The 27,860-nt window shown below is 42.1% G+C and overlaps 1 protein-coding gene and 1 long non-coding RNA gene across 3 annotated transcripts in view; one reads left to right on the top strand and one right to left on the bottom strand.

Annotated features, from left to right (window-relative positions):
• The window catches only part of RBM28 (RNA binding motif protein 28), a 31,675-nt gene extending 4,127 nt beyond the window's left edge, over positions 1 to 27,548 (top strand). Inside the window, exons 2-19 of one of the 2 annotated variants that reach the window (XM_043589436.1) lie at positions 247 to 405; positions 718 to 812; positions 1,235 to 1,310; positions 2,100 to 2,192; positions 3,294 to 3,365; positions 4,192 to 4,342; positions 4,505 to 4,647; positions 6,565 to 6,637; positions 9,695 to 9,804; positions 12,632 to 12,705; positions 13,634 to 13,769; positions 14,795 to 14,859; positions 16,878 to 17,036; positions 19,426 to 19,575; positions 19,888 to 19,962; positions 22,471 to 22,727; positions 23,375 to 23,474; positions 25,830 to 27,548. In XM_043589436.1, coding sequence (XP_043445371.1) covers positions 247 to 405; positions 718 to 812; positions 1,235 to 1,310; positions 2,100 to 2,192; positions 3,294 to 3,365; positions 4,192 to 4,342; positions 4,505 to 4,647; positions 6,565 to 6,637; positions 9,695 to 9,804; positions 12,632 to 12,705; positions 13,634 to 13,769; positions 14,795 to 14,859; positions 16,878 to 17,036; positions 19,426 to 19,575; positions 19,888 to 19,962; positions 22,471 to 22,727; positions 23,375 to 23,474; positions 25,830 to 25,964 — 2,123 coding nt within the window. In that variant the 3' untranslated portion in view covers positions 25,965 to 27,548. Of the gene's footprint in view, positions 1 to 246; positions 406 to 717; positions 813 to 1,234; positions 1,311 to 2,099; positions 2,193 to 3,293; positions 3,366 to 4,191; positions 4,343 to 4,483; positions 4,648 to 6,564; positions 6,638 to 9,694; positions 9,805 to 12,631; positions 12,706 to 13,633; positions 13,770 to 14,794; positions 14,860 to 16,877; positions 17,037 to 19,425; positions 19,576 to 19,887; positions 19,963 to 22,470; positions 22,728 to 23,374; positions 23,475 to 25,829 lie in introns of both variants that reach the window. The other variant, XM_043589435.1, reaches the window with a different exon arrangement.
• Positions 10,414 to 10,884, bottom strand: LOC122488220. The gene is made up of 2 exons (XR_006298587.1): positions 10,773 to 10,884; positions 10,414 to 10,527 (listed from the first exon to the last, which is right to left on the bottom strand). It is a non-coding gene; the product is annotated as an uncharacterized LOC122488220 (long non-coding RNA).
• Positions 27,549 to 27,860: the final 312 nt, after the last annotated feature.

Here is a 27,860-nt window from a genome sequence, read left to right as displayed (position 1 = left end):
AACGGGGGAGGGGCAGAGAGAGAGGGAGACACAGAATCGGAAACAGGCTCCAGGCTCTGAGCCATCAGCCCAGAGCCCGACGAGGGGCTCGAACTCCCGGGGCTTGAACTCCCGGACCGCGAGATCGTGACCTGGCTGAAGTCGGACGCTTAACCGACTGCGCCACCCAGGCGCCCCGTGGGCATTGCCGATTTAATGGTTTAGGGCTCTTGGCTTACAGTGCTGTCCCTTTCCCCTACTGTTCAGGAAGTAGGGCATGTCGAGGCTTTGGCTATGTCACTTTTTCTATGCTGGAAGATGTTCAGAGGGCCCTCAAGGAGATTACCACCTTTGAAGGCTGTAAGATCAATGTGACTGTTGCCAAGAAGAAACTGAGGAAGAAGTCCAAGGAAAAGGGGGAAAATGGTGAGTTTCTAGTAACTTAAAGGAATTTTCCCTTAGGGTGAGGAAGAACAGGTGGGTGGTTGGGGGTATAGCTTCTGCTTTGAAAGCTTCCTAAATTTCCCTTTGATGTCCAAAATCATCTAATGTATTTTATTACTCATTTTTGTCTTTTATTTAACTCTAACTTTGGAAATCTGGTGGTCCTGGGTGTTGCCATACTTAGTCCTGTGGGAAATGTCATCTTTTGCTAGTAGCTTCTTTCCTGTGATGTTCTGGGCCTAGAGGTGAGTGGTTTGGGATCACAGACTTATTCTGTTGCCTCTTATTTTTTAGAAAATTCAGAGTCCCCAAAGAAGGAGCTGAAGCCCAAAAAACCCAAAGTGGCTGATAAGAAAGCCAGGTTAATTATTCGGAACCTAAGCTTTAAGGTGAGTGACAGAGAAAACTAACACTACCTGTTCTGAAGGCTGTTGGTGCTCATTGGTTGAACTCTTCACCAGGATGGTCTAATTGGACATAATTCCTTCTGGGAATGAATCGTAGCCTTGTTGAATACAGAAAATGGGCCTGTATAAATAAGGACTAATTAAGGATAGTAAGTGTGAAGATGCCTTCCTTTTGGGACACTACTGCTGAGATAGGGAGGAGGGAGGAAGAGCTCTCTGATATCTGTTCTCTTTGTCTATTAGGTACAAAGCAAGATGGCTTCTGTTCAGAGATGTTTTATGTCCTAGTCTCAAAAGTAAAAGAGTAAAAATATTCAAGCTCTTTGTCATGGGCTAATTTAATGGTTGATGTTTCATGTTTATTTTCTGTGATAATATCTCTTTTTCTTCACTTTTGGTGTCAGTGTTCAGAAGATGACCTGAGAATGGTGTTTGCTCAATATGGAGCTGTCCTGGAAGTAAGCATCCCCAGGAAGCCAGGTACTAGCACGCCATCATTTGTTGTGAGTTAGATTAAGATGACGTAACATAATGGTCTTTTTCCATTTCACCCTTGAACTAACCACTATTTGAAGTAGAAATACAAGGTTCACGTCATACTCTCTGTGAGCCCCAGATGATAGGAGATATTATATATATATATATACATACACACACACACACACACACACACACACACACATATATATATATAGTATCCACTATTTGAAATAGAAATACAAGGTTCACGTTATACTCTCTGTGAGCCCCAGATGATAGGAGATATTATATATATATATACTATATATATATACACACACACACACACACACACACATATATATATATAGCATCCACTATTTGAAATAGAAATACAAGGTTCACGTTATACTCTCTGTGAGCCCCAGATGATAGGAGATATTATATATATATATATACTATATATATATATATACATACACACACACACACACACACACACATATATATATAGTATCAGGCACCGTGCTTGACACAGCAAAAACTCAAAAATAGTGCTTATTTCCTGGATGGCATTTTTAGTTAGATTAGAACTGGTTTTAGAAGACAAGTTACAGTTTAGGGAAATGCATTGCTCTCCCCAAGCTTGAGCCAGGGTATACTCAGCAGGAAGACATTAGCTATTGCTTCGGGGCTGACTGGTGGGCAGGACTTGAGCCATCTTTCCAGCCCTGGTTGCTGTAGTGTCCTTCTTGGTGTTTGTTGGCTCCTCACCTGCTGTCTCTAACTTCTTTGTACATCTGCACACAGATGGAAAGATGCGTGGTTTTGCTTTTGTCCAGTTCAAAAACCTCCTAGAAGCAGGAAAAGCTCTCAAAAGCATGAACATGAAAGAGATAAAAGGTAAGTTTTTTATACCCATACCGTTCACCCAGATATTTCTGGTGTTTGAGTGGAATTAGCACAGTAACCCACTTTCTACATTTTCAAAAGGTGTTTGATTTGTTGAGAGTCTTACTGCTAATATAGAAGCTGTTTTGGTGAAATATTCCTAGTGCTTGATCTTAGGGTTCAACTTGAAAGAACCCATGACATTATTCACTTGTCTTTATTTGGTTATGAGTGCGCATTTAAATCCTTAATGGAAAAAATGTCCCTGAAATAATCACTGATAGATGCTGGTTGCTGTCTAGGGGATGTGGGATTTGCAGATTTCTCCCTCTGTGTCATGATCACTATTCAGCACCTGTGGGCTGTTAAACGGACTGTGAGGCCACTCGGGGTGTTCATTTACCAGGTACTAAAGAGGGGCTTGGCTTAGAGACTTGGTAACTTTCTATTAATCTTGTGCTTTGGGTATCTTTCACCCAAAATTCTGACAGACTTGGTAACTTCTGTGTAGATTGCAGATTATTCCAGATATTTGTTTTGCCTCTTGCTTAGTCTAACTGGAAACTTGTCTAACTGTAAGCACTGTTCCCATTCTTTCTTTCTTTACTTTTTTACTCTCTCATCCCAGGTGCAGTGGTTGTATAGAAAGGTGAAATAACTGCTTATTGATAAAAAGCTTAAAGTTTAGGGGCACCTGGGTGGCTCAGTCAGTTAAATGTCTGACTTCAGCTCAGGTCATCATCGCATAGTTCTTGAGTTTGAGCCCCGCATTGGGCTCTGTGCTGACAGCTCAGAGCCTGGAGCCTGCTTCGGATTCTGTGTCTCCCTCTCTCTCTGGTCCTCCCCTGCTTGTACTCTATGTTTCTTTTTCTCAAAAATAAACATCACACAAAAAATAAAAGCTTAAGTTTTAAAAAGGATAGGCTACTCTGAGCTTTATTTTAGGACGAACATTCTCTGAATCGGCAGTTTCTTTGTCTGTTTTGGTTCCATCTTTCTGACTGGTTGGCAGGACTTGGGCCATCTTTGGTGATGTCTTTGATGAATAGGAAGTCATTTATAAGAGATGTTAAAAAGAGGAGGACCTTCTGACGCTACTTTTCTGTCTGACAGGGCGGACAGTGGCTGTGGATTGGGCCGTGGCAAAGGATAAATATAAAAATACACAGTCTGCCTCTGCACCAGGTAAGATGGAGTGGTGTTGGGCAGGAGGGATTGTATGTCCTGAGGTGAGTATGGAAACAACTCTACCTACGGTAAAATTATGAGGGAACCTGCTAGTCTGTCAGAATTTTGGGTGAAAGATACCAAAAGCACAAGATTAACGGAAAGAATGAGACTGAGGATTAAGAAAAACTCTGAATTCTACAGGCTCAGAAATGAGCGTAGAGCTGTTTATTGATTCGTGTTGTGCCATCTGGTGATCTAGTCTCAAAACATAGGATCATTTGAATCTAAGCCCACCCCTGGGTGTGAACGTGAGTGAGGAGTGGGGCCTGAGTTCATTTTCCCCTCTGCTGGCTCTCTTCTCCCAACTTCTCATAATAGAGGGTGATGGAATATTATGAATAGGGAGACTTACAGCTTAAGTTTTACTTAGAAAACAGTTGGCTTTTAAGCCACCAGGAGCTCAGAGAACAGAACTCACCGAGATTAAAGTTGATGCCTGGGCTCCACGGTGAGCACCCTGCCGGCTGTGGTGCACGATGGCAGGCTGTTGGTGGAGTCTCAGTGGCTGCTTTTCTCCTTCTGAGTCTGATTTTCCCTCAGGCTTCTGATGAATGGGACAGGCTTCCAGGCAGTCTTTGTGATGAGGGGTTCTTGTTGCTTTAGCTTTTTTCCCTCATGCTTTCTCTCATATACACTAAGAAAAATACTGGGGGAAAATGGCACTTAAAGTCCTAGTCCTAGTCCCGAGGAACTAGGAACTTGGGGTGTTAGTTACTCTTGTCCAAATAACCTTGTTTTGGATACTAAGTGAATTCCTAATTTTCTTTACTTCCGTGTGTAGGTGAGAAGAGGCTTGGACCTAAACATCAGGAATTAAGTAAAGAGAATGGCAGGGAAGAAGAGGATGGTACAGAAGAGGAAGAAGAGGAGGAGGAGGAGGGGGAGGACAATAAAGAAGCAAGGGTGACCAAGCCTACACAAATTCCAAAGAAGTAAGCAGCTCAGCTCGTTGGAGATAATGGAGGAAGATTTAGGATGGTCTCTGGGAGGAGCATGATGTCTTCCCTGCCCCCATCACCGCAGTGGTGACGCGTGTCATGAAGTTGGATAGGATTAGATCCTAACCCTGTCAGTTCTGAACTGTGCCATTGCAGAGCCATCAAGAAGGCCCCAACTGTAGAGAGCAGCGAGGAGGATCATTCTGACGAGGACAGCGACCCGGAGGAAAGCGATAGCGTCGATGATGGAGACGAACTGGCTCAGAGTGACACCGACAGTGAACAGCAAGAGGATGAAGGTTTGCCTGGCATCTTTGTAGACGACTTTGCACTGAAAATCAGTTACCGAGGGGCGCCTGGGTGGCTCAGTTGGTTAAGTGTCCGACTTGGGCTCGGGTCACGATCCCGTGGTCCTTGAGTTCAAGCCCCGCGTCAGGCTCCATGCTGACAGCTCAGGGGCCTGGAGCCTGCTTTGGATTCTGTCTTCCTCTCTCTGCCCCTGCCTCACGCTTTGTCTCTCACTCTCTCTCAAAAATAAACATTAAAAAAAATTTTTTTTTAATAAAGTGAAATCAGTCACTGAGAAATGTGCAGCAGTTCAGCACAGGCCTCTTTTTAAATAGGATCCAAACTTATGTTCTGTCAGATGTGCTAAAAAGGATCCCTGATAATCCTTCTAAAGGTTCTTGTTTTGATTTTTAAATACGTTTGGCATGATGTTTGAGGGTGAAGATTCCCAGGGAACTTAAAACCTGGCTTAATGCTGAGGTACTACGTCTCTTGCTTATCCAAGGTGAGTGAATAACTGGATCAGCAGGATATTGTGTCCTAACACTGAGGTGGATTTTAGACAACTTTTAGGAGTTAAGATGGGGATAAAGGGCCTCTTGGGGCATTTTGTAAAACTGTAATCAAACCCTGTTGCTACCTTTATAAAGAATGTTGGGTGAAACTCAACTTGTTTATTGAAGGAGGACAGGTCATTACGGAATAAGGAATGGCCAATAACTGGTTCCTTAGGTTAAGTCTGGCATATTGGTTTGGCCATATAAAAAAATGAGGAAATAAGCTTTTTCCATGAGGAGAGAATGGTAGACACCTTAGAATCAAAGAAGCTTGTATACTGAGGGGACTATGAGACCTTGCATTCAACAGCCATGTTCATCTATCTCGTACCATTCTTCACCTTGAAAAAATTACTGGGCCAATACATAATGCAGAAAATTAAAGAAGAAAGTGCAGAAGAGTGTAATATAGAAAGTAAAATGTTCTTGGGACACCTGGGTGGCTCATTTGGGTGAGCATCCGACTCTTGATTTCAGCTCAAGTCATCATCCCAGGGTCGTGGGATTGAGCCCCACATTGGGCTCTATGTTGAGTGTGCAGCCTGCTTGAAGTTCTCTCTCTCCCTCTCCCCCTCTCTCCCCCCTTCTCTCCCACTCTCGCCCTCTCCTCCTCTCCTCCCTTTCCCTCTCTTTCTCTCTCCCTCTCCCCCTCTCTCCTCTCCTTCTCCCTCAACCCCTCTCCCCCTCTCCCTGTCCCCTTGTCCCTCTCTTCCTCCCTCTGTCCCTCCTCCACTCATGCATATGCTCTCTCTCTCAAATTGAAAAAAAAGTTTCTCACCAATCCCCCAAGAGTCCCTCAGAGTAACCACTGTTGTTTCTTTCACATTGTTTCAGAAGTCTTCTATGTATATGTAAGCATATATGTCTATTTTTAAAATCAGTGAGTCTCCCTTGTACCCAGCCACTTAGGGCCCCTCTCTGGAGACACCCAATATTAAATGTTTCTTGTGTATCTATTTAATACCTTTGTAAGGAAAAATGTGTGTGAGCACGCACATCCAATATAGTGTATCCTTGTGTATGTGAATGTGTATTTTTTTCTCTTCAAATATTCTAAATGTTTATACAGTCACGATAGTATGTATGAATGTCTTTTTCCCCACACCCTTACTACATTGGATTTCATTAGTTTTTTTGGTTTCTGCTAATCTGTTGGAATGAAAAATAGCATCTTATTTCTTGTGCTATGAGAGTAAGTTTGAGCATCTTTTCAAGTGTTTTGTTGTATATTCTTTGTTCACTTTTAACTAGATTTTTTCTTATTTGTTTATGCAAGATTTTTATATATCTGTGGAGTAACCCCTTGTCATGTGGGTGGCACTAAGTCTTTTTCAGTTTGTTATGGTTTTTGTTTTTTTTTTTTTACTTTAGATGTACAAGTCTCAAAGAAAAAGAAGAGGAAGTTACCCTCTGATGTGAATGAAGGGAAGACCGTTTTTATCAGGTGTGCTTTTGTACCTTGAGAACTGCTGTTTATGTTGTCTGCACAGATTTTTTTCTCTTTCTTTCTTTCTTTCTTTCTTTCTTTCTGTCTCTGTCTCTCCATTTTTTTTAAAATGGAGTAATTTTTGAGTAATTTTTTATTTTTGAGTAATCCCTACACCCACCGTGGGGCTTGAACGCACAACCCTGAGATCAAGGGTTGCATGGTCTACCAACTGAGCCAGCCAGGTGCCCCACTCTTTTTTTTTTTGTACTAGTTTTTCTAGGTAAGCCAGAAAATCAGATGCCTCTAAGACCGTTAATATATCGGGTCCTAGGAATATAGCCAACAGTGAGAATTTATGAGAACCAGAACTATATACAGAAGATAAATAGATAAATAGCAGGGATCTTCATATTTTATCCTCATTTACATTTCATTCTTTGTAATTTGGGTAGCATCATTTGGAACAAATCAATTCTTCAGCTGTTAGAAACATTTTGCTTCTGGCCTTTGTTTTAGGGGAAGTACTGGGGAGAGGTGACATCACTTGTCTCCAGTAATTTCTGTCTTCTTGCCAACTCACCTTTATCCAGAATAGCATAAGGCATCCCGTCTGTTTCCAGGGAAACTTAAGGAGGGAGTCAGGTGGAAATAGGTTTTATTTTATGTTGTCATTGCCGTTTTAGTCTATGGTAGATTGGCCTTTTCACAGAGTCAGGCTGTCTTCAGTATACCTCAGGCATGCCTTCTTGTCTTTTCTTCAGTGCCAATGTACTAGGGCTGTTTGGGTCATATTTTAAAGATGTGTATTCTTTCTGCCTGTAAAGTCTTTTTTTTTTCTTTTTAAGTTTTATTTATTTTGAGATAGGGTGTGTGGCGTGCGGGGGAGGGGCAAAGAGAGGGAGAGAGAGCGAGAATCCCAAGCAGACTCCGCACTGTCAGCATAGAGCCCGATGTGGGGCTCATGAGATCGTGACCTGAGCCGAAGTTGGACGCATACCCAACTGAGCCACCCAGGAGCCCCTTCCTGTAGTCTTTTAAGATTGTTTTTATACACAAGTAATTTGTGCTTATTGTGGGAAATTGAGGAAATAAGTGAGCAAAAACACACCCAAAAATATTAACCTTAATTATTACTCAGAGAACACCCACATACATGCCCACATTATAGCTATTTATAAAGGTGGGTTTAACCTATACAAGCCATGCTGTAGCCCATTTTCTGCCTTAACACAGTGTCTCTCCATAGTTGTTTTTACTGTTTGGAATTGGCCATATAAATAATTTTGTGTTTGTAGAGGATTCTGTCTGATAGGAAGGAAGAACTGTCACACTTAAGAGCCTGTGACCTCAATCCCAAGGATACCATTTCTTAACATTCCTATATCTTTTAATTAATAAAAAAACTGAGGGGGGCGCCTGGTGGCTCAGTCGGTTAAGCGGCCGACTTCGGCTCAGGTCATGATCTCGCGGTCCGTGAGTTCGAGCCCCTTGTTGGGCTCTGTGCTGACAGCTCAGAGCCTGGAGCCTGTTTCAGATTCTGTGTCTCCCTCTCTCTGACCCTCCCCTGTTCATGCTCTGTCTCTCCCTGTCTCAAAAATAAATAACACGTTAAAAAAAAATTTTTTTTTTTAAAAAAAACACAAAACTGAGGAAAGTTAAGAGGTGGGAGAGAGAAAACTACCCATAATGCAAATTAGAAAAAATAATGTGGCTAGGATATGTCTTAATGCAGAACATCATTTTTTTGTCTCGATTACTTCATAAGATGGAATTGTTTATGGGGTTGTTAACTGAGTCTAAGAGAAGTAAAATTATAGATATTTATTTGGGGCTGTTTGTTTGTTTTTACCCTGGAAGGATGTTCATAGCTTGGAAAATGAAGGATCTTTAGAATGTATTGAAATTTAGTAGAACAAAATCTTCCAACATTTTTTAATTACGTCGAGAGAAATACTTATTCTTTTCTTGTTTTGCATGTAGCTAGTAAACTTTTCCATGTTTTGCTTTTGAGTTATTATTTGAAGGATTTTGTTTGTTTGTTGTTTTTTGTTTTTAGGATTTTCTGACTTTTATATAGTTTTAACTGAAACCTAGTTTTCACAGCAATGCAAGGGGGGAAGTGAGTAATTGAGAGAGCTAGATACACACACGTGTATCTTGACTTTTCTTATTAGCCTGCTCTTTTGGTTGTAGTAAGAGAAACTAATTTTGGTCACTTTAAGTGAAAAAGTCTGTTTGTTGGATGAACATGGGTGGCTCACAGAATCAAAGGTGTCAAAAAAACAAACCTTAAGGAGATGAAGATCTGGGATGTTTGGGGCCCTAGTTGTAGGAGGCTGGGGTTTTTTTCTCTGGGGACACTGCCTTTTTTTTTTATTCCTTCTTAAGGTATAACATATATTCTGTAAAGTGCATTAATCTAGGCGTACAACGGGGCGCCTGGGTGGCGCAGTCGGTTAAGCGTCCGACTTCAGCTCAGGTCACGATCTTGCGGTCCGTAAGTTCGAGCCCCGCGTCAGGCTCTGGGCTGATGGCTCGGAGCCTGGAGCCTGCTTCCGATTCTGTGTCTCCTTCTCTCTCTGCCCCTCCCCCCTTCATGCTCTGTGTCTCTCTGTCTCATAAATAAACGTTAAAAAAAAAAATTAAAAAAAAAATCTAGGCGTACAGTGCAGTGACATTTTTCATACATATATGTCCATGTAACCACCACCCAGATCAATCTATAGAATATTTTCAGATTTCAGCTTCCCAGGAGTTTCCTTTGGGTTGAGTACTACTATTTTGAAATGAATCTACATCTTCACTTCTGGTCTTTTTATATGTCTGTTCAAGTTTTAAATTCCTGGGGGAGAGAATCTGATGGACGCAGAAAGGCCAGTCAATAATGGCTGAGGGACAGAATCACACAGCAGAGGCTAGGCTGGTGGAGGCCACCCCTGTGCATTGGTGCTATTCCCGAACAAGAGAGGGTGGCCATGAGCAAGAGTGCCACTTCAGTTGGTGTCTTACCTTATACTAGAACACAGGATCTCACTTTTGTAATTGGCTTTTCATGTGACCTGTCTTCCATAGAAACCTGTCTTTTGACTCAGAGGAAGAAGAACTCGGGGAGCTCCTCCAGCAATTTGGAGATCTCAAATACGTCCGTGTCGTCTTACATCCAGACACAGAGCATTCTAAAGGTATTTGCTGTCAGCTTGGCAGGTCCTAAAAAGGTTGAGACTGCTGCCATGGGCACTGACTAGGTTACATGAGAGCACAACGTGTGCCATTCTGAGGGGTCTACGGTCCACCCAGCCCGGGTTTCTGTGGCCCATAGAAGCACCAAGGACATTCTGAGGGTGTCTTCTAAGATATCACACTCAGCATCTTTAATGGTGCTGCCAGCCACAATTTTGTCTAAGCTTTTTAAGCCCTTGCTTATTTACTTTAGGGTAATGAATTCCATTTGTTGTTCTCCTTTGAATTTCAAATGTGATAGCATCTCATGGGTATTAATCATTCCACATTGCTTGAAATTACTGGGATCTTTTTCAGTTGCTTTTGTTAGAGATGGAAGCTAACAGAAATTTTGTTGCAGCAGCAATAGTCAGAAGGAAAACTGTGTATAGCAGGACTGCTGCCTTAGATTTTTTTCCTGAAGCTATTTCCTTTGAACTTTAAGGATTGGCCACAATTCCTTTTAGTATACTGTTGTTAGGTAAGCAGCATCTTTACAGCCTATTCATGATCTTTATCAACTGCAATCATTCTCCTAAAGCAGTGAGTTCTTAATTCATTCTGATTCTTGATTCCTTTGAGATCTAGCAAAAGCTATGAACCCTCTCTCCAGAAAAATGCCACTTCTGAGGGTTTGTGGGCTCTCTGGAATCTACTCAAGGATTCACAGAACCTCTATTCTAAACCTTACTTTCCGGGGCGCCTGGGTGGCGCAGTCGGTTGAGCGTCCGACTTCAGCCAGGTCACGATCTCGCGGTCCGGGAGTTCGAGCCCCGCGTCAGGCTCTGGGCTGATGGCTCGGAGCCTGGAGCCTGTTTCCGATTCTGTGTCTCCCTCTCTCTCTGCCCCTCCCCGGTTCATGCTCTGTCTCTCTCTGTCCCAAAAATAAATAAATGTTGAAAAAAAAAATTAAAAAAAAAAATAAATAAACCTTACTTTCCAAATTGATGAAACCTGATTGGTTTTGGTTTTTGCTTAGCCAAAAAGATATAAATAGGGCAGTACGATGGAAAGAAAACTGAACTGCTTCCTGGAGATTAGGGATCTAATTGTAGCTGAGCCATAGACCATCTGGGTGATTTTTGGCAAATCGTTTAACCACTGCGGGCTTCATTTTCTTATCTGTAAAATGAATGGGTTCAACTAGAGTAATCACTTAAGGTGCTTTCAACTCTTAATGCTCAACTATACTTCTTGGACCTTCTCCATTTCCAGTATGTTTTTCTAAAAACAGATGACTAGAATTGCATAGAATGTTCCAAGTACTGTAGGATATTGCTTTACTTTGATGATATCTTTTGTTTCTTTTTGAGCGCAGTAGTGTATTGGGTTGGTATTTTCAGAATGTAGTCAATACTTAACTTGCTCAGTCTCTTTCTTGGTCTGTTAATATTAGCTCAGAGTTAATAATCTTAGTAAGCATAGTTTTCATTATTTTTTTAATGTGTTGTCTTTTTCTAGCTCATACTAAGTTTTTTTTGCCTACTCACACAGCCTTGGCCTCCTCCTACCATTTATCTCTGTCAGCATGCCATTTTGCTGTCTAGGAGAGCTAAAAATTTAGACTTTAGGAAAGTGTTAAGTCTAAACCCAATACTGACCCTGGGAATTCCAGTAATAACATTCTTACCCATTCAGAGAGAAGTACACATTTTCTTCAAATTGGATGAATAAGCTATTCTGCCTATTAGAAACATTTTCCTCCATCTTCTTTCCTTTCTTTCTGTATCGTTCGTTTCTTCTATTGAGTGTCTGTTAATGCCAGACACTATGATAGGTGCTAGCAATATAGAAACAGCCAAGAAACATGGGCCTTACTCCTGAGACACTCATTCTGTTTGAGATAATGCCACCTGACCAGTGCTATAATAGAGAGATGTGATTGGAGGACTGAGGGGGACGAGGGCGGGGGGTACTTGGCTCTGCCTGGAGGAGGCAGGGAAGACCTCACCTAGATGGTGACTTTTGGGTCGGCCTGCCACATGTATTGTGTCAGTCTGCTGCCATTCATTCTTGTAGGGGACAAAAGATCAATCAGTGCCCCAGTAGCTCTAGGAAGTTTGACATTTTTTTCATATATGAGGGAATATTTAAATTTGTATAAAGGAATACTAGCAAAATATTATGAGACTTGTATTTCTTTTTTGGAGTCTACTATAAGGTGAACTTTTTTTCTTTGCTTATAAAAACTGCTTTTTATCAGTAGCAGAAATTAGGATGGGTTGATTGGCCCTGCGTCTAACCAGTCAGAGGTGTGCCTTTGCAAATTCTAGAGTATGAGTCAGGAATTGAGCTTATGGCTTTCTGGTTCACTGCTGTATTCATGCGATAGAGGCCAGGGACTTTGACTCCAAGAGGTCAGTCTGCCCATATCTGATGTCTCCCACGTAGCTTTGATGACAGTGAGATATGTAATTAATTTCAGGTTAAGTGGTTCCTGCCTCATTTTTTACTCCTCTAAAAGGCAAGCAGTAAGTGATGCTGAATCGAGTGGAATTTCTCTACCATATCTTGTGGCTTTTTCTTACTAAGGAGAGCGATGGTGAGACTGAAGTTCTAAGAAGCATTGGAAAAGATGATGAAGTAATAGTAAAATTTCATGATAAACACCTGTCCTCTTTTGTCTGCCTTTGAACCTTCAGTGCCCGACACGGTGCCTGTCTCGTAGCACCCTAACAAGATGGGAGTCTTGTCCGCTTCGTCTCAGGCTGCCACCATGTGTAGTGTTATCTTTGGCACCCTGGTGGGCCAGGGGAGTTTGGCATGTCACTTAATTTTGTCTCTGTGCAGGTTGTGCATTTGCCCAGTTCATGACTCAAGAAGCAGCGCAGAAATGCCTTGAAGCTGCTTCTCCAGAGACTGAGGTAAGGAGGACATTTCTTTTACTCCATAATTTAGGGGATAATGGCTCCAAAGGCCAGAGTCTGCTGTTCACATACAGCTTGATGATTACTGTCAATAATGTAATAAGATAAGGCCAACACTTACTAAGAACTTAGTGTGTGTTAGACACTGAGCTTTATATGTATTACCTTATTTAATCCTTATATCACTTCTACGGGGGTATGTAACGTAAGTAAAATTATTATACCTATTTTATAAGTAAGGAAACAGGTTAAAAATATATCTTATGTTTATTGATTACTGTCTGTACGTCAGCCTCTATCCTAGGCTGATGACATGAAAGGTTGGGACAAGAAGGGATTAAGGTCATCTATGAAGTGGAGTAAATGAGAGAAAATGTATGGGTGATGGAGAATTTTTCTGTGTGTTCTATAGCCCAGTATAAATTGTTCTGAGATAAATTATCCTGCATTGCCATTATCTCTTAAATTCTCTTAAGTAGAGTTAACACTACCATTTTGTTAGCTTTCTTTAGAATTTAAAGATCATTTTCTTTAATTTGGGCCTACTTTGGTACTAATCAACTCCTATAAAATAAATTACTGCTAACTGCCCTAAGTGTACACATGGCTTTTTTTTTTTTTTTTTTTTTTTTAATTAAGTAGGCTCCACACCCACTGTGGGGCTTGAACTCACAGCCCTGCAATCAAGAGTCGCATGCTCTACCGACCGTGCCAGCCAGGCACCCCTACACGTGGCCTTTTGCACAGCTATACTAAGTATTAGACTCAGTGGTCCACCTGCACCCGCCTGGGCTAAAACATCCTAGGGGTTGGGTTCCACAGCATAATTGGGGTTTGCTGTTTTCCCTTTCCTTGGCATTCCTTGTTAGGTGCTTAATTTCTACCCATTATGAATTTTAAGAGAGAGAGTTGCGGTCTGTTACAGGGTGGTGGGCTTAAACTGGATGGCCGACTGCTCAGAATCGACTTGGCCGTGACGCGTGACGAGGCTGCAAAGCTCCAGACAAAGAAGGTGAAGAAGCCAACTGGAACCCGGAACCTTTACCTGGCCAGAGAAGGCTGTGAGTAGTGGGAGGGAGCTGTGAACCAGGCTTGAGTAGCTGGCCCTGTGCAGTGGCGGTGAGCAGCAGTAGGATGTTTGGGGGCATGTTTCAAATTGAAAACCCACATGTCCTCCTTACCAGCATTATATTATTCCACTTTAGCTTATAATATAACACTATAGCTTATAATATAACATCATTATATTATTCCACTTTAGCAGATGTAGCTTTCTGTTAGGAAGACTTCGCCCATCTCTTGTCTGCCTGCTAGCTTTTAGACCTTTAGATCAGAGGATTAGCAGGGCAAAGAGGGAGGAAAAATTCAAATTGCCTTTGCTTCTTGTCATGAGTTCTGATAATTTTCCTGAAGGAGTTGAAAATTATCACTAAAATTACTGCTTTTTTGGATTATGAATATAAATTGTGTGCTCAGTACCTTTCCTTTAATGTCAGAAAGATAATCAGAAATTAGCTTCAATTAAAAAAAAATCCCTTCCTCTAGGTCATGCAGTATTTGTCAGCCCACCTGCTGCACAGCTGCACAGCCTGGACTGGTGATGTAAGGCTGTTAGCCTTCAGTTCTAGGCCTCTTATGGCCATATTGCTGTTTTCGGGTTGGCTTAACTCACTGCTTTCTACTGGCAGTACTAAGTACAGTACTTAATACATGAGGGACAGTAAAATTCCAAGGGCAGGTTACAAGTAGAGCGGTTTTGTGTTCCAGATATCTAAAATGTACCTCCTTTCAGACCTTCCTCTAGGCCTTTCCATTAGATTTGGGCATGCACATGAAGTTTTTGAGGGGAGGGAAGGAGAAAAGGAACAAATTCACAAAATGTTCAGTTTTTAGTCCTTGAGAGCAGCTCAGAGCCGAGAACTTAGCCCTGTAGCCTATTTCTGGACCTACCCAAATGCCACTATGTCCTGGCCAGCATAGTCCTCTGGGCCTGTACAAAGAGCTTGCATCATTCAAATCACATTCCTCTTGTTGCTCAGTGAAAATTCCCTTGCTGATGTCTTGGCCTTTTTCCCTCTTTCTGCAGTGATTCGTGCTGGGACTAAGGCTGCTGAGGGTGTGAGCGCCGCTGATATGGCCAAAAGAGAACGGGTGGGTAGATTAGGCGCCAGCCTACGGGATCTGCATGACTTCGTACAAATCAGTAAATAATAACTGTTGAATGTTGGAGGTGCTTATCAGAGAGCTAAGCATCAGTCACAGACCCTGCTTATGCTCTTGTTAGAGGAAAACATACAGATGAAACAGCAAAGAAGCCAACACTGAACATAATACATGAGCATTGTATGCCATTATAAGGACTGGGTCTTCTTGTGTAATTTCCCGATGCCCAGCAGTAAGTGTTGGCCATATAGTATGCTTTCTACAGCATAGAGGCCAAGGCTGTGTATAATTAAGTGTCAGTGTAAATACAGAATGACGTAAGAAAGGAAGATGAGAATAGGCTGGAGTTAGTAGGGAAAGAGGTAGATGGGGTTCTTGGAAGAGTTAAGATGTCCTTTTTTGTAGGAGGTTATGTTCAGATTAGAAAAATCATATTAGGGGGTGCCTGGTGCCTCATTGGTTAGGTGGCCAACTCTTGATTTCAGCTCAGGTCATGATCTCCCTGTCTGTGAGTTCGAGCCCTGTGTCGGGCTCTGTGCTGACAGCTCAGACCCTGGAGCCTGCTTCGGATTCTGTGTCTCCTTCTCTCTGCCCCTCCCCCAATCACACTGTATCTGCTGTCTCAAAAATAAATAAATGTTAAAAAAAAAAAAAAGACAATTAGCTTTGGAGTCTGAAAGTACAGAGATGGAGAACAGAGATGAGAATATAATGACACCAAGAGGTAGTGTGTTTTTTCGGTGTATAGTTTCTAGACTCATGTTCACAACTTTTTTAGTAGTGAACATCTGGAAACCATGGTGTTTGGGGGGCATTACATGCCCTTTTCTGATCACAATGTGATAGTGACACGTTTAATTTTCCCTTAGAATGAATTTTTCTAGCAAAAAACTCACTGGATTATATGCATCATAATTCACAGTTGTTTCTTTTAAGACTGTTGAACGTAGGCATGCGAGCCACTTCAAATAACCCTTTAATATTCATTTTCAGAGACTCTGATCATTTTGTAATTTGTTAGGACCTTTACCAAATAAGGAACAGCAGAAATGAGACTTGATTAAAGAAAAAATTTAATTTAAAACTTTTTTTCTACTAATCTAATTAAAAAAAAATTTTAATGTTATTTATTTTTGACAGAAAAAGAAAGAGATCAGGAGCTAGGGAGGGGCAGAGAGAGAGGGAGACACAGAATCTGAAGCAGGCTCCAGGCTCTGAGCTGTCAGCACAGAGCCTGATATGGGGCTCAAACCCACAAACAGTGAGATTATGACCTGAGCCCAAGTTGGACGCTCAACCAGGCGCCCCCATCTACTAACCTAATTTTAAAAACAAAGCAGGAAAAGAATGTTATCCTCTCACTTTGGAGAGTGGACCCCTGGGACTGGTGCAACATCCTTGAGGCCAGTGCTCTAGAAGCAGAATTCATCTCTGTGATCATAGACAGTCTTCCGCCTCAAGGTGGCAGAGTCGAGACAACATTCTAGCAAGTATTCTGTAAATAAATTCCACATCCTTTTGGAAAAACTAGAAAATTAGTTTGAGTTGGTGGACAGATAAGGACTGGGCATAGACGTTAACCGCAGAATTATGTATTATTTGCTTTAGGCCAGCTTTTGAGTTTGGGATTTTTTGTGTATTACTTCATTTCAGCCTCACATCAGTGCTGAGAGATTGGTATTTTGATCTACAGTTCCACTTTGTAGGGGGAAAAACGGAGGCTTAAAAAATTTCATGTAACTTCGCCAGTTAGGATGGATTTCTAATTTAGTCTGAATCCAGAGCCCATGATCTTACCACATACCCACCATCTGGCCTCTTTGAACCTGTCTTTCCCTAGGCTACACATCATAAGGCTGCGGGTGGGCAATTTCCTTTCTTTTTTCTATATGCGTGGTTATTGGATTTGGGGGGGGGGGGTTGGTCACAGTTTGTTCCTTTGGAGAATTAGGAACCTGCATTTTTAAAAGGTAGATTGTATTGTTAACAGTTTATTGTTCTTTCAGTTTGAGCTGCTGAAACATCAGAAACTCAAGGACCAGAATATCTTTGTCTCCCAGACCAGGCTCTGCCTGCACAACCTCCCAAAGGCTGTGGATGACAAAGAGCTCAGAAAGCTGCTGCTGAATGCCACACGAGGGGAAAAAGGGGTGCGCCTCAAGGAGGTGAGAGTTGGCCCTGCCCACCCACAACTTCAGTACTCATCATGGGTTGTTTTGAGCATTTATTTCAGACTGTGGTGCTAGCAGATTGACAGCGTTTTTTTTGGACACGTTGTCAACAGTTAAGGCAGTTTTCACGTTTGCTTGTTTATTTTCTCTTCTTAGAACTGCCTTTCAGAGGCACCTGGGTGGCTCGGTTGGTTAAGCGTCTGACTCTTGATTTTGGCTCAGGTCATGATCTCACAGTTCATGGGATTGAGCCCTGAGTCAGGTTCTGTGCTGACAGCGCAGAGCCTGGTTGGGATTCTCGCCCCCTGCCCCACCCCCATGTGCCTTCTCCCTCTCTCTCTCCCTCTCTCTCTCTCTGTCTGCCCCTCCCTCATGCCCCTTCTCTCTCTCTCTCTCTCTCTCTCTCTCTCTCTCTCTCTCTCAAAATAAAGAAAAACTTTAAATGACAGTCTTAAAAAAAAAAAAAAGAACGGCCTTTCACACACACTGTCCAAGTTGCAGCAGAATGCGAGGAAGTGTCTGCCTCATGAATTAATTTGCATGCTTGCTATGTGCTCAGCACCATAGCAGGTGCTGTAATGTTAATTTTTTTGCAGAGAAAATAATCTGTGTAGTTTGGTCTTTAGAAGAACATTTTACTGCCATTTAGGCCCGTACTGTATAAAAAGAGTCCTCAGTGGTATGTGGTAAGCACAGAGAGCCACACGGGTCTTCAACAGTTGTATTAGACAAACACTGGATTCAGACCAAGACTTGATTACACAGTGAGTGCAGACACTGTTCCCCTGCCCCCACAGCACCCTCTGTAACCCTTTGTCATAGCACTTACTATTACACTGTCCTGTAATTGTCTGCCAGTCATTTCTCCCGACCACACTGAGCTCTTGGAGAGTAGGTATCCCACTGTTCCTAGTCCTTGGCAGAGTACCTGGAACATAGTCATCTCTCATCAGTACCTATTGAATAAGTAACGTAGCCAGTATTATAAATCTGCTTTGCTCTGATTGGTGACTATAAGCTGTTTTCCTAATCCTGGAAAATCTCTTAAAATGTATGGCATTGGTATTTGGGGAATTACATGAGAGAATGTGAACATATCAGCACATATCTGACACTGCTCTTAGTAAAACTGTTCAAAGTGTTACTGGTGTAGGGGTCACTTGTGAAATTTCTCATATCAGCATCTACAATACTTAGTAAGTGCCTGTACATCATCAGCTAGGAAAATTTAGGAGTTTACAGTGTTTGCACTGTATTGAATTTTCTCTGTAATTCTTTCATATGCTCACCTCATGAAGGTATAGTATTTCAGCAAGATTATAAGCTTCTTGAGGACAGGAACCATTTTATGCTTTTCTTGGTTTCTCTACAGTACATGGCACAGCTCTAGGGACAGAGAAGTACCAGAAGTATACCAAATGCAGCATCCACATGTCCTTAATACATACATTTCTCCATTATGTGGTAACTACAGCTTCTAGGAGTAATAGCATATAAACAGTATCCTAAGATAGACTGCTATGATATGGTATCTTCAATGCCCCTGGATGCTTGTTACATTTAAGTAAAGGATTTAAGGAAACATCACACCAGAGACAATCTGAGCTCTGAGCAAAGCCAGCTGAAGCTTCTTCCTGTTTTTCTAGGTTATATGTTAGGCAGGTTCTTCCCCACACCTGAATGTATTTCTTAACTAAAGCCATCAGGCCTTCTTTCCCTTCTTCAGTAATTTCCTTTTTCAGTGGTTTCTTCAGTGATGAGATCTATGGATGGCGCTTCATCCTTAGTGATAACTTGTATAGTTTAAAGTTCTATAAACCTCTCAACTTATATGTATTATTAGCAGTTAGCTGTCATAATTTTGGGGGGAGGAAGTTTGTTTCATTTACGTGCTTATATATAGGTTTTTGTTGGTCTCTGTAAACTCTTAGAAAGCCAGAAGGTATCTATTTAATTGGTTTTGTGCTTTCTAGTAGGTGTATTCTATTAAGACAGACACTGGTAGGGGCACCTGGGTGGCGCAGTCGGTTAAGCGTCCGACTTCAGCCAGGTCACGATCTCGCGGTCCGGGAGTTCGAGCCCCGCATCAGGCTCTGCGCTGATGGCTCAGAGCCTGGAGCCTGTTTCCGATTCTGTGTCTCCTCTCTCTCTGCCCCTCCCCTGTTCATGCTCTGTCTCTCTCTGTCCCAAAAAATAAATAAACGTTGAAAAAAAAAAAATTAAAAAAAAAAAAAAGACAGACACTGGTAAGTATATTTTCCAGTATGACTGTTGTGATGGTGATATAGATCAGGATTCTGTTCCAGTAACCTGATTACTTAGTGAATCTGTTCATGTTCTTATCCTGTAATCAAGGATTTTTGTTTTCTTGCTGTACTCTTAGTGTAGGGTGATGCGAGATCTCAAAGGAGTGCATGGAAAGGTTAAGGGTCAGTCCCTGGGCTACGCCTTTGCAGAGTTCCAGGAGCACGAGCATGCCCTGACAGCCCTTCGCCACATCAACAACAATCCCGAGATCTTTGGGCCTCTGAAGGTGAGCCTTTTCCTGTGGGGAGACCTGATCCTCTGAGGGCCATTTGCAGAAAACCATTTCTCTCCTTTATGTCCAGTGTCCTCTGACTTGTGTGTGGTGGGGAAGAGTAGCCAGTCGGTGGAGGAAATAGCAGTGATTCGGCTGATGATTAGAAGGAATTGAAATCTAAATTGGACAGCCTGCTTGCAGAACTGGCCCCCTACCTTTAAGTAGAGTAAGTGAGCAGGAGAGAGGGGAGTAGTGGAGGACAGCTTAGGTCATTGCACTCAGAAATTAAGAAATCTATTGAATGACATTTTCCTTTCGACACAGAGACCGATAGTGGAGTTCTCTTTGGAAGATCGAAGGAAACTTAAAATAAAGGAACTGAGGATTCAGCGCAGCCTGGTACAGCACTGAAATGTTTTTCTGTTTTTGTTTGTTTGTTTTTAATTGTGGTCAGATACACATAACACAAAATTTACTATTTTTAAGTGTACAGTTCAGTTAAAACGATTTATTTCAGGGACACCTTGGCTCAGTTGGTTAAGTGTCCAACTCTTGATTTCAGCTCAGGTCATGATCTCACGGTTTGTGAGTTCAAGCCCTGCATCAGGCTCTGCACCAACAGTGCAGATTCTCTCTTGGGATTCTCTCTTTCTCTCTCTCTGCCCCTCCCCTACTCACGTGCACACTTTCTGTCTTTCAAAATAAATAAATAAGCTTAAAAAAAAAAAACTATTTCAGTTAAAACAATATATTTAAACTCCTGTTTTGTTCAGTTTGTGGTTCTGCACCCTTGAAATAGGTCTCTCTACTTGAATCGGTTCTTTGTTACCCTTTACTCTTAGTTCCCTAGAACTCTCAGGCCATCTTCTCTGCTAGCCTATCCTGTGATAGCTCCACAGGAGGGAAAGGAAGGAGAGAGGAGAATCAGGCTGATATTATTAGCGATGAGCAATGCCAGTACAGTGTTTGGTGATGGTACATGTCAGAAGTAGTGGCCCAGATGAAAGTTTTACATTGCTGTAGATTTCATCTATCTCTTCCAGAATTCTTAGATGGCTCCAGAAGTGTGATGCCTGATAGTGTTTTAGTGTTGTTTTTAAGCCAGTGTGGTGTCAAGGAAAGAACAAGCACAGGAATACTTACGGTCATGGTCGGGCTCAGGCTCTTCCTCTGAGTTCCTTAGCAAGTTAGTACCTTTCTCAGCTTCAGTGTCATTTGTAAAATAGGATCAACAGCATCTACCTCGCATGATTGCCAGGGATTAAGTGGTAACAGTGCATGGTCAGCACTCATTTTCTTACCCATCTTGCCCCAGGGCGTAGGAGGCCAGGTTATTCTTGATACCATAACTCCCACAGCCTCCATTGATGGCATATCTAAACTTGCTTATATACCAAATATTTGTACTCTTTGTGGTGTGTATGGTGGACTGACCAATAGAAGAGCAGTTTCGGTGGTTAATACAGTGGTCTTGGGTCGGAAAACCTGGGATCTGGTTCTTGTTCAAGGCAGCTTTGTTGTTCTAGATGTAGACTTACTTACTGCTGTCAGCTGTTGCTGTGGAGTGATTCTGAAGCTAGTGACTTAGAAAACTACTCAGATGGCTCTTTTGTTGCCTATACTTGTGTACATACTGCTCTTTCTGTGTAAAATTGCCCCTTTCCCTTGGCTCAAGGATACTTCTACACAATTTTCATATTCAGATCAAATGTGCTTCCTCTAGCATTTTTCTACCTCTCTCAGAAGAGGTAAGACCTCCTTGTACTTTCGTGAACTTCCCTAAGATCTTTAGTTTTCACTTTGCTTTGTGTGTCGCTTGTCTCCACTAGGCTGAAAGTACTGAAAGGGAAACACTGTTCTTTCCCTCGGGACCCTTACCTTAGAAACTGACACTGGCACAGTACAGGCTCACAGCAGATCTTTGTTGTGTCAATTATTACACTAATTTCATGTGAATCTGCTTTTTATTCTACTACAGTGCAACATAAATCTGTAACACCTTATGCCTTCCTTCTCATAGCATCTTTTCCGCATCTTCACTTCATTTATTCCTTCTCTAGTGTTCTTCCTTTCGTTATGTAGATTTGAGTTTCTGACCTAGGTCATCTTCCTCCTTTGAAGAAATTCACTTAGCCTTTCTTGCAAGATAGGTCCCCTGGTGACAGATTCCTTCTTTTAGTTTTTTGGGGTGTGTGTGTGTGTGTGTGGTTTTTATTTCTTTTTTTGAGAAAATCTTTATTTCTCCTTCACTTTTGAATGATAATTATACTAGATACAGAATTCTAAGTTGGTGACTCCCCCTTCCCCACCCCCCCGCCCAAACTTTAAATATTTCTGTGTTCTCTTCTTTCTTACATGGTTTCTGAAGAGTTCAGTGTAATCCTCTGTAGGTAAGGTATTCTCTACCCTCCCCCTGCCCCCAGCTACTTTCCAGATTTTCACTTGGTCTTTAATTTTCTGCAGTTTTGTATGATGTGCCTGGGTGTTGAGTTACTGGTATATATTTGGCTGAGCTTCCTGGATCTGTGGTTTAGTATCTGTCACTAAGTTTGGAAAACTTTCAGCCCAGTTACTTCAAATATTTCTTCTCCCTCTGGGATTCCTCTCACACACGTGTTACACCTTTGGTAATTGTCCCATGCTACTGGCATGTTCCTACTGGCTTTTGAGTCTTGGACGTACACGTACTTTCCCCTGTCTCTGCATATGGGGAGGGAAGTAGTGGTTTTATGTCCCCCAAACTGGTAACCATCTGTTACTATGTATTCACTTTCCTATAATTTGTAACTATTCAGGGGAAAAACTCCCCTGCTTTCACTACGCTCTCATAAAGCTCCTTTTCTGCTGAGTGTTTCCGGCAAATAAGCCTCATCCAGAAACCTGATGGCAGTCTCTTGTTTTATGCAGCAAAAAGTGAAATCCAAGCCTGCAACTGGTGAGCCCCAGCAGGAACAGCCAGTGCTTGGAAAAGACCGGCAGCGGAAAGCTGCTCAAAAGCACACACAGGAACAAAGCAAGGCCGCCCTGGAGCAGAAGGGAAAGGTGCATTCTACCTCGTGGACGGGGTTCCAGACCAAGGCTGAAGTGGAGCAGGTGGAGCTGCCTGATGGAAAGAAGAGAAGGAAGGTCCTGGTGCTCCCCTCACACCGAGGCCCCAAAATCAGGTGAGATGTAGGACTGTGGCATAGAGCAGTGGGTGGCTTCTAAAAGGGTTTGTTCTCACTTAATGCTTTCTTATTGTAGCTTTTGTTTGGATGAAAGGGATGTTTAGTACCATGTCAGTCCCCCACGAGGGGTTCGTGTGTAGGCATCTCTACACTAACAGAGATGTGCTCTTGGACCACCAGGAGGCTGGAAGAAGCACTAGCAGAGGAGTCCTCGGGGCAGCCTTCTAGGGCAGGCCTTCGTGCCTTTTTCCCTCTTCTGAAGAGCCTCCTCCCATCTGCAGGGCTGTCTCTGTTGGCTGTCTCTGTTGAGTAGGTGGGCCTACTCAAGATAACCTACTCAAGGTTATCTTGCAGATCCTATTTGAGGCAACAGATTAGTGCTATCCACAAAAGTCAGTCTTTACAAAATATTTGTTAAATAAGTGAAGGTTTTTGAGGATCCTGTGAGGTTTTAAGCTGAAACAAGAACAAATACAAAATGTTGAGCCTTAGGATATTCTGTTACAGTATTCTTTTTTAGAATGACTTGTCATGGACTTAGAGCCAGTGTTAAAAAAGGAATTTTATCTTCTGGCTTAGACAGCCTCAGAGGTGCCAGTTAGAGGAAGAACTCAGAGTGACACTTACTTGACCTCTTATTTCAGGCTCCGGGACAAAGGCAAAGTGAAGTCTCTCCCTCCCAAAAAGCCAAAGCCCCAGATAAACCAGCAGAAGCAAGAGAAGCAGAAATTACCTTCCAAGCAGGTGAGTTCTGTAGGGCACCGGGCTTTGGTATAGCATAGCTCTGCCCGGGGCTGGCAGCCACTTTTGTGCCCTGATTAGTTAAGCAAAAAGAAAGGGCTTCTGGATTGCAGCTACATGCAGGACTACAGCTTTATAGAGGATGTTGAGGTAAATATATAGTTTTCAAAGTGGAGAGAATCTGGGACACCTGGCTAACTCAGAAGAGCATGCAACTCTTGACCTTGGGGTCGTGAGTTTGAGTCCCATGTTGGGTATAGAGATTACTAAAAAAAAAAAAAAAAATTAAATTAAGTTAAAAAAATAGGGGCACCTGGCTGACTCTTGATCTCAGGGTCATGAGTTCGAGCCCCACATTGGGTATAGAGAGCACTTAAAAATGTTGAAAAATGAATAAAAAATAAATAAATATTATAAATAAAATAGTGGAGAGGACCAAGTGTATCAGTTACTCTATTTCAACAATTATCTTATTTTACTTATTCTTCATACATACTGTCCCCTGCCCACAACATATTAAAGCAAACTGCTTCGCATATAAATATGCCTTATAAGAAAATGAGGTATATTGCTCAGAAAAATACCTCAGAATGCATCTCCAACTTAGCAGGCCTTAAAAATATACATATATTATGCCATTATCATATTTAATGAAATTAATAGGAAGCCCTTAATATCATTTAATATGCAGCCCATATTAAAATGCCCCCAGTTGCCTCATAAATGTTCTTTTATAGTTGGCTAGTACAAATCAAGGTCCAGAAAGAGTCCACACATTACATTTGGTTTTTATATCTCTTAAATCTTTTTTTCCCCCTATAATACTCTTCCTTATCACCTCCCTTTTTCCATGCTGATAATTCCTTGGAGAAACTGAGTCATTTGCCCTTTAGAATGTATTACGTTTTAACTTTAGCTGCTTGCTTCCTTGTGGTATCATTTAACTTGTTCCTGTGATAACCATGTAGTGTCTGTAAACTGGTAGCTAGATGTACCAGCTTCATTAGAGTCAAGTTCCATTTTCTTTTTTTTTTTTGAAAGATTTTATTTATTTTTAAGTAATCTCTACACCCAACATGGGGCTGGAAGGCACAACCCCAAGATCAAGAGTCATACGCTCCACCAACTGAGCCAGCCGGGTGCCCCTCAAGTTCACTTTTCTTGGCAAGAGTATTTCATGGGTAGTGCTGGGTGCTTTCTGGTGCGTTGACACCCTAAGGCACATAATGTCTGGTTGCCCCATGTTTAGTGATGCTCAGGGGTTGATCAGTAGATCTGTAAGCTTAGGGGTTGTCTGCCTGTCTTCTGTTTGTAAAGTTCCCATCAGCTTCTCACCTGATGGTTTTAGCACATACTGATGATTGCTGTCTAGATCTGTGATTTCAATATGGGTTCCAGATGGTGGTTTTTTAGGGTTTTTGTTTTTGTTTTTGTTTTTCCTCAGTTCTACATTGTTTTAGTAGAACTTTAGAGAAAAGAATTTTCCCTTGTCAACTATTTGGTTACCATGCAATACCATTTGTGTTGGAAAGGCAGGATAAATGCTTGATTTCATTTCTCTTTGTCCGTTTTCAGAGTAGTGATTTGGTGCCCTACCAGTGAGATTTTTTTAGTATTATAGATTCGTAAGTTTTTGTATACTTGATATGTTTCAGTCAAATATAGTTATTATTCTTGTCCCATCTTAGGCCAGCAGAAGGCCCTTCAGGGTGGCTCTCGATGCTTTCTGATATGAGTCTGTCTGCGGTAGTGTCCTTGCTTTCTGGTACAACCCGATGTTGCAGCTCATCTTACATAATTTTTCCCCTGGTCCTGGCATTAGCCATTTTCCCAAGCAGCCCTAGTTTCTTTTAGTAGAAAATGGTTGTTCTACATTCTTGAACATCTGAGGTCAAGCATTCTTTTCTCCTTCCCTAGTCCCTTTCTGTTAAGTTTCAAGGGCAAAGGAAGCATTAGCTTCTCCTCCTCCTCAAGGAATCTGTCTCTGGGAAGTCTGATCCATGTTGTACTATCTTATGGAGCTCTGTCTCTGAAATCCCATAAGCAGTATTCTTGTTAAGGGAAAGGGCCAGCGAGAAGGTCTAGACTCTGGGCTGACTCTTTTGCAAGAAGACTCACGTGAGCATCTAAGGGCTAGAGCTCAGGAGCACCTGCAGCGTTTTAGAGGGGCCCTTCTCTTAGGCATTCCTGGTCTGGTTTCTTGCCAGTGGACAATTTATTTTGCATTTTCTAAGGGTCTGGAAGTTCACCTCTTGTGGTGAACAGGATTTCTTATTTTCTCTCTTGGGTGGTGTTAAGGGTAAGGTGATATTCAGTGCTTGAAATTCATAATCTTGTTTTTCCCTATTTCATTTATAGACACCTAGGAGAAAAGCTAAGGGAAATAAGACTGAAATTCGCTTCAACCAGCTGGTCGAACAATATAAGCAGAAATTATTGGGACCTTCTAAAGGAGCACCTCTTGCGAAAAGGAGCAAATGGTTTGATAGTTGATGATGGTAGCAGACTGGATAAGAAGCTGGATTGTGCACTTCTTGGTAAAGCTCCCAGATCTCCCTCCACGCCCTCATGCTATTCTCTGATAGGACACTCCCTTTCCTACCCAGTTCACCACCACTTTGGTGAGAGGCCCCCTGGGCTCTGCATGTTTGAACTTTGGGCCCTCCCCGGTGGGTGATTAGTGAACCACAAAGAGCTCAGAAAAACATTTGGATGCTTCTTGTGTATTATCCAGGTTACCGTGTGAATTGTGTCTATAACTGTTACTCAATCCTTTGTTTCTCAAATGGAAAAAAATGTAAAGAGCATTCTTGAGGGGTGAATTTTTAAGATGTCTATTTTGTTAAGGGTCTTCTTTAAATGAGATCTTTTGTGGCTTTTTTAAATAACAAATGATCATTTCTAATAGATGTGAATCCTTTATTATTAATGAACGTTTTTGACTTTCCTCTCATTCAGTTACATAGTTCCACATACTGCAGGCATTAAGTAAGAATGGAGAAAAATGGTTTCCAGCCTAATCTCTGAGAGATTGGTCTCTCTCTCCCCCACTTTCTCCCAGTGACTGGGAAAGTCACTGAGGGCAGTGAGTCCTGGCAGAGAGCAACATCTGATCATTGTTTGCCAGATGAGTGGGTTATTATTAGTAGTTGAGTAGAAATCAGTCTGCAGTGCCCCACAGACACTAGCCTAGCTGGTGATAACCCACATTTTCTTTCCTCCTTAGGACTTACAGAGGTAAGGTCTGATGGAAGGAGCTCTGAGCATGAGGCCTAGGGTCGAGCCTGTCCTGCCCTTAACCTAATGGGTGGCCTTGAACCAAACACAGACTCTCTGAGCCTTAGGTTTCTTATCTATAGCGTAAAGAATGTAAAGTTTTTCTCTTATCCTTTTTGGCTCTACTCTTTTTCTAACTCATTCATTGTAATTCATACTCCTTTTTTTAAATGTTTTCTTTATTTTTGAGAGAGAGAGAGAGAGAGAGCGCAAGCGAGTGCACAGTTTGGGGAGGGGCAAGAGAGAGGGAGACAGAGGATCCGAAGTGGGGTCTACACTGAGAGTAGTGAGCCCAATCTGGGGCTTGAGCTCCAGAACCGCGAGATCATGACCGGAGCCGAAGTTGGACACTCAACCGAGTGAGCCACCCAGGTAGGTGCCCCCATACTCCTCTTTTAAACTCAGGATAGAGATGATTGGTTACTTCCAAAATTTTAGAGGTATCGCAAAAGCTGGGAGGGATGGTGAATAAATACTAGTGTAGATCCAAAAAGATCATGATAGCCTGAGGAACGGGCTAAACCTGATAAGGTGAAAATCACTGGGAACAAACATAAATTCCTTCACTTGGGTTCAAAAACCCTACTGTATAAGTTCTGGTGGGAAAGTTGGGTCCACCGAATTCACATTATGAAGCAACAGTGTGGCTGCCACACGTGTAATCGGACTGTTTGGCTGTTGTAGTGGAAATGGGATGTCTCTGGTGAGTCAGCTGCTAGGCCTCTGGGTTGGCCAGAGCACATGTGTAAGACAAATGTGATGACCAAGTTGGCGAAGGAAATAAAAATGTCAGACGGAAAACAGTGAGTCACGAGTTGATTATTGTTGAAGCTGGTTGTAGGTAAATGGAGATTATCTATTCGCTCTGATTTTGTGGACATTTGAAATTTTCCATAATAAAAAGTTTAAAAAGTCACACGAGTAACTCAAGGAAACTCGTACTGACGTGCCTGAGAAGGGAATTCTTGGGGTCTTATTAGCTTTTAGTAGAGCCCAGAAGGATACGTGGAAGCAGATGAGTAAAAGTCACAAGGAATCAGATTTTAGAAGAACTTCAGTGTGGCTGCTCCATCTCTGGAACAGTCCGAGTAGAGTAAGTCCATGATATTGCCA

This window comes from Prionailurus bengalensis, chromosome A2 (genome assembly GCF_016509475.1).
Source record: "Prionailurus bengalensis isolate Pbe53 chromosome A2, Fcat_Pben_1.1_paternal_pri, whole genome shotgun sequence".
Lineage (NCBI taxonomy): Eukaryota > Metazoa > Chordata > Mammalia > Carnivora > Felidae > Prionailurus > Prionailurus bengalensis.
This window is presented reverse-complemented; position numbering and strand designations above follow the sequence as displayed.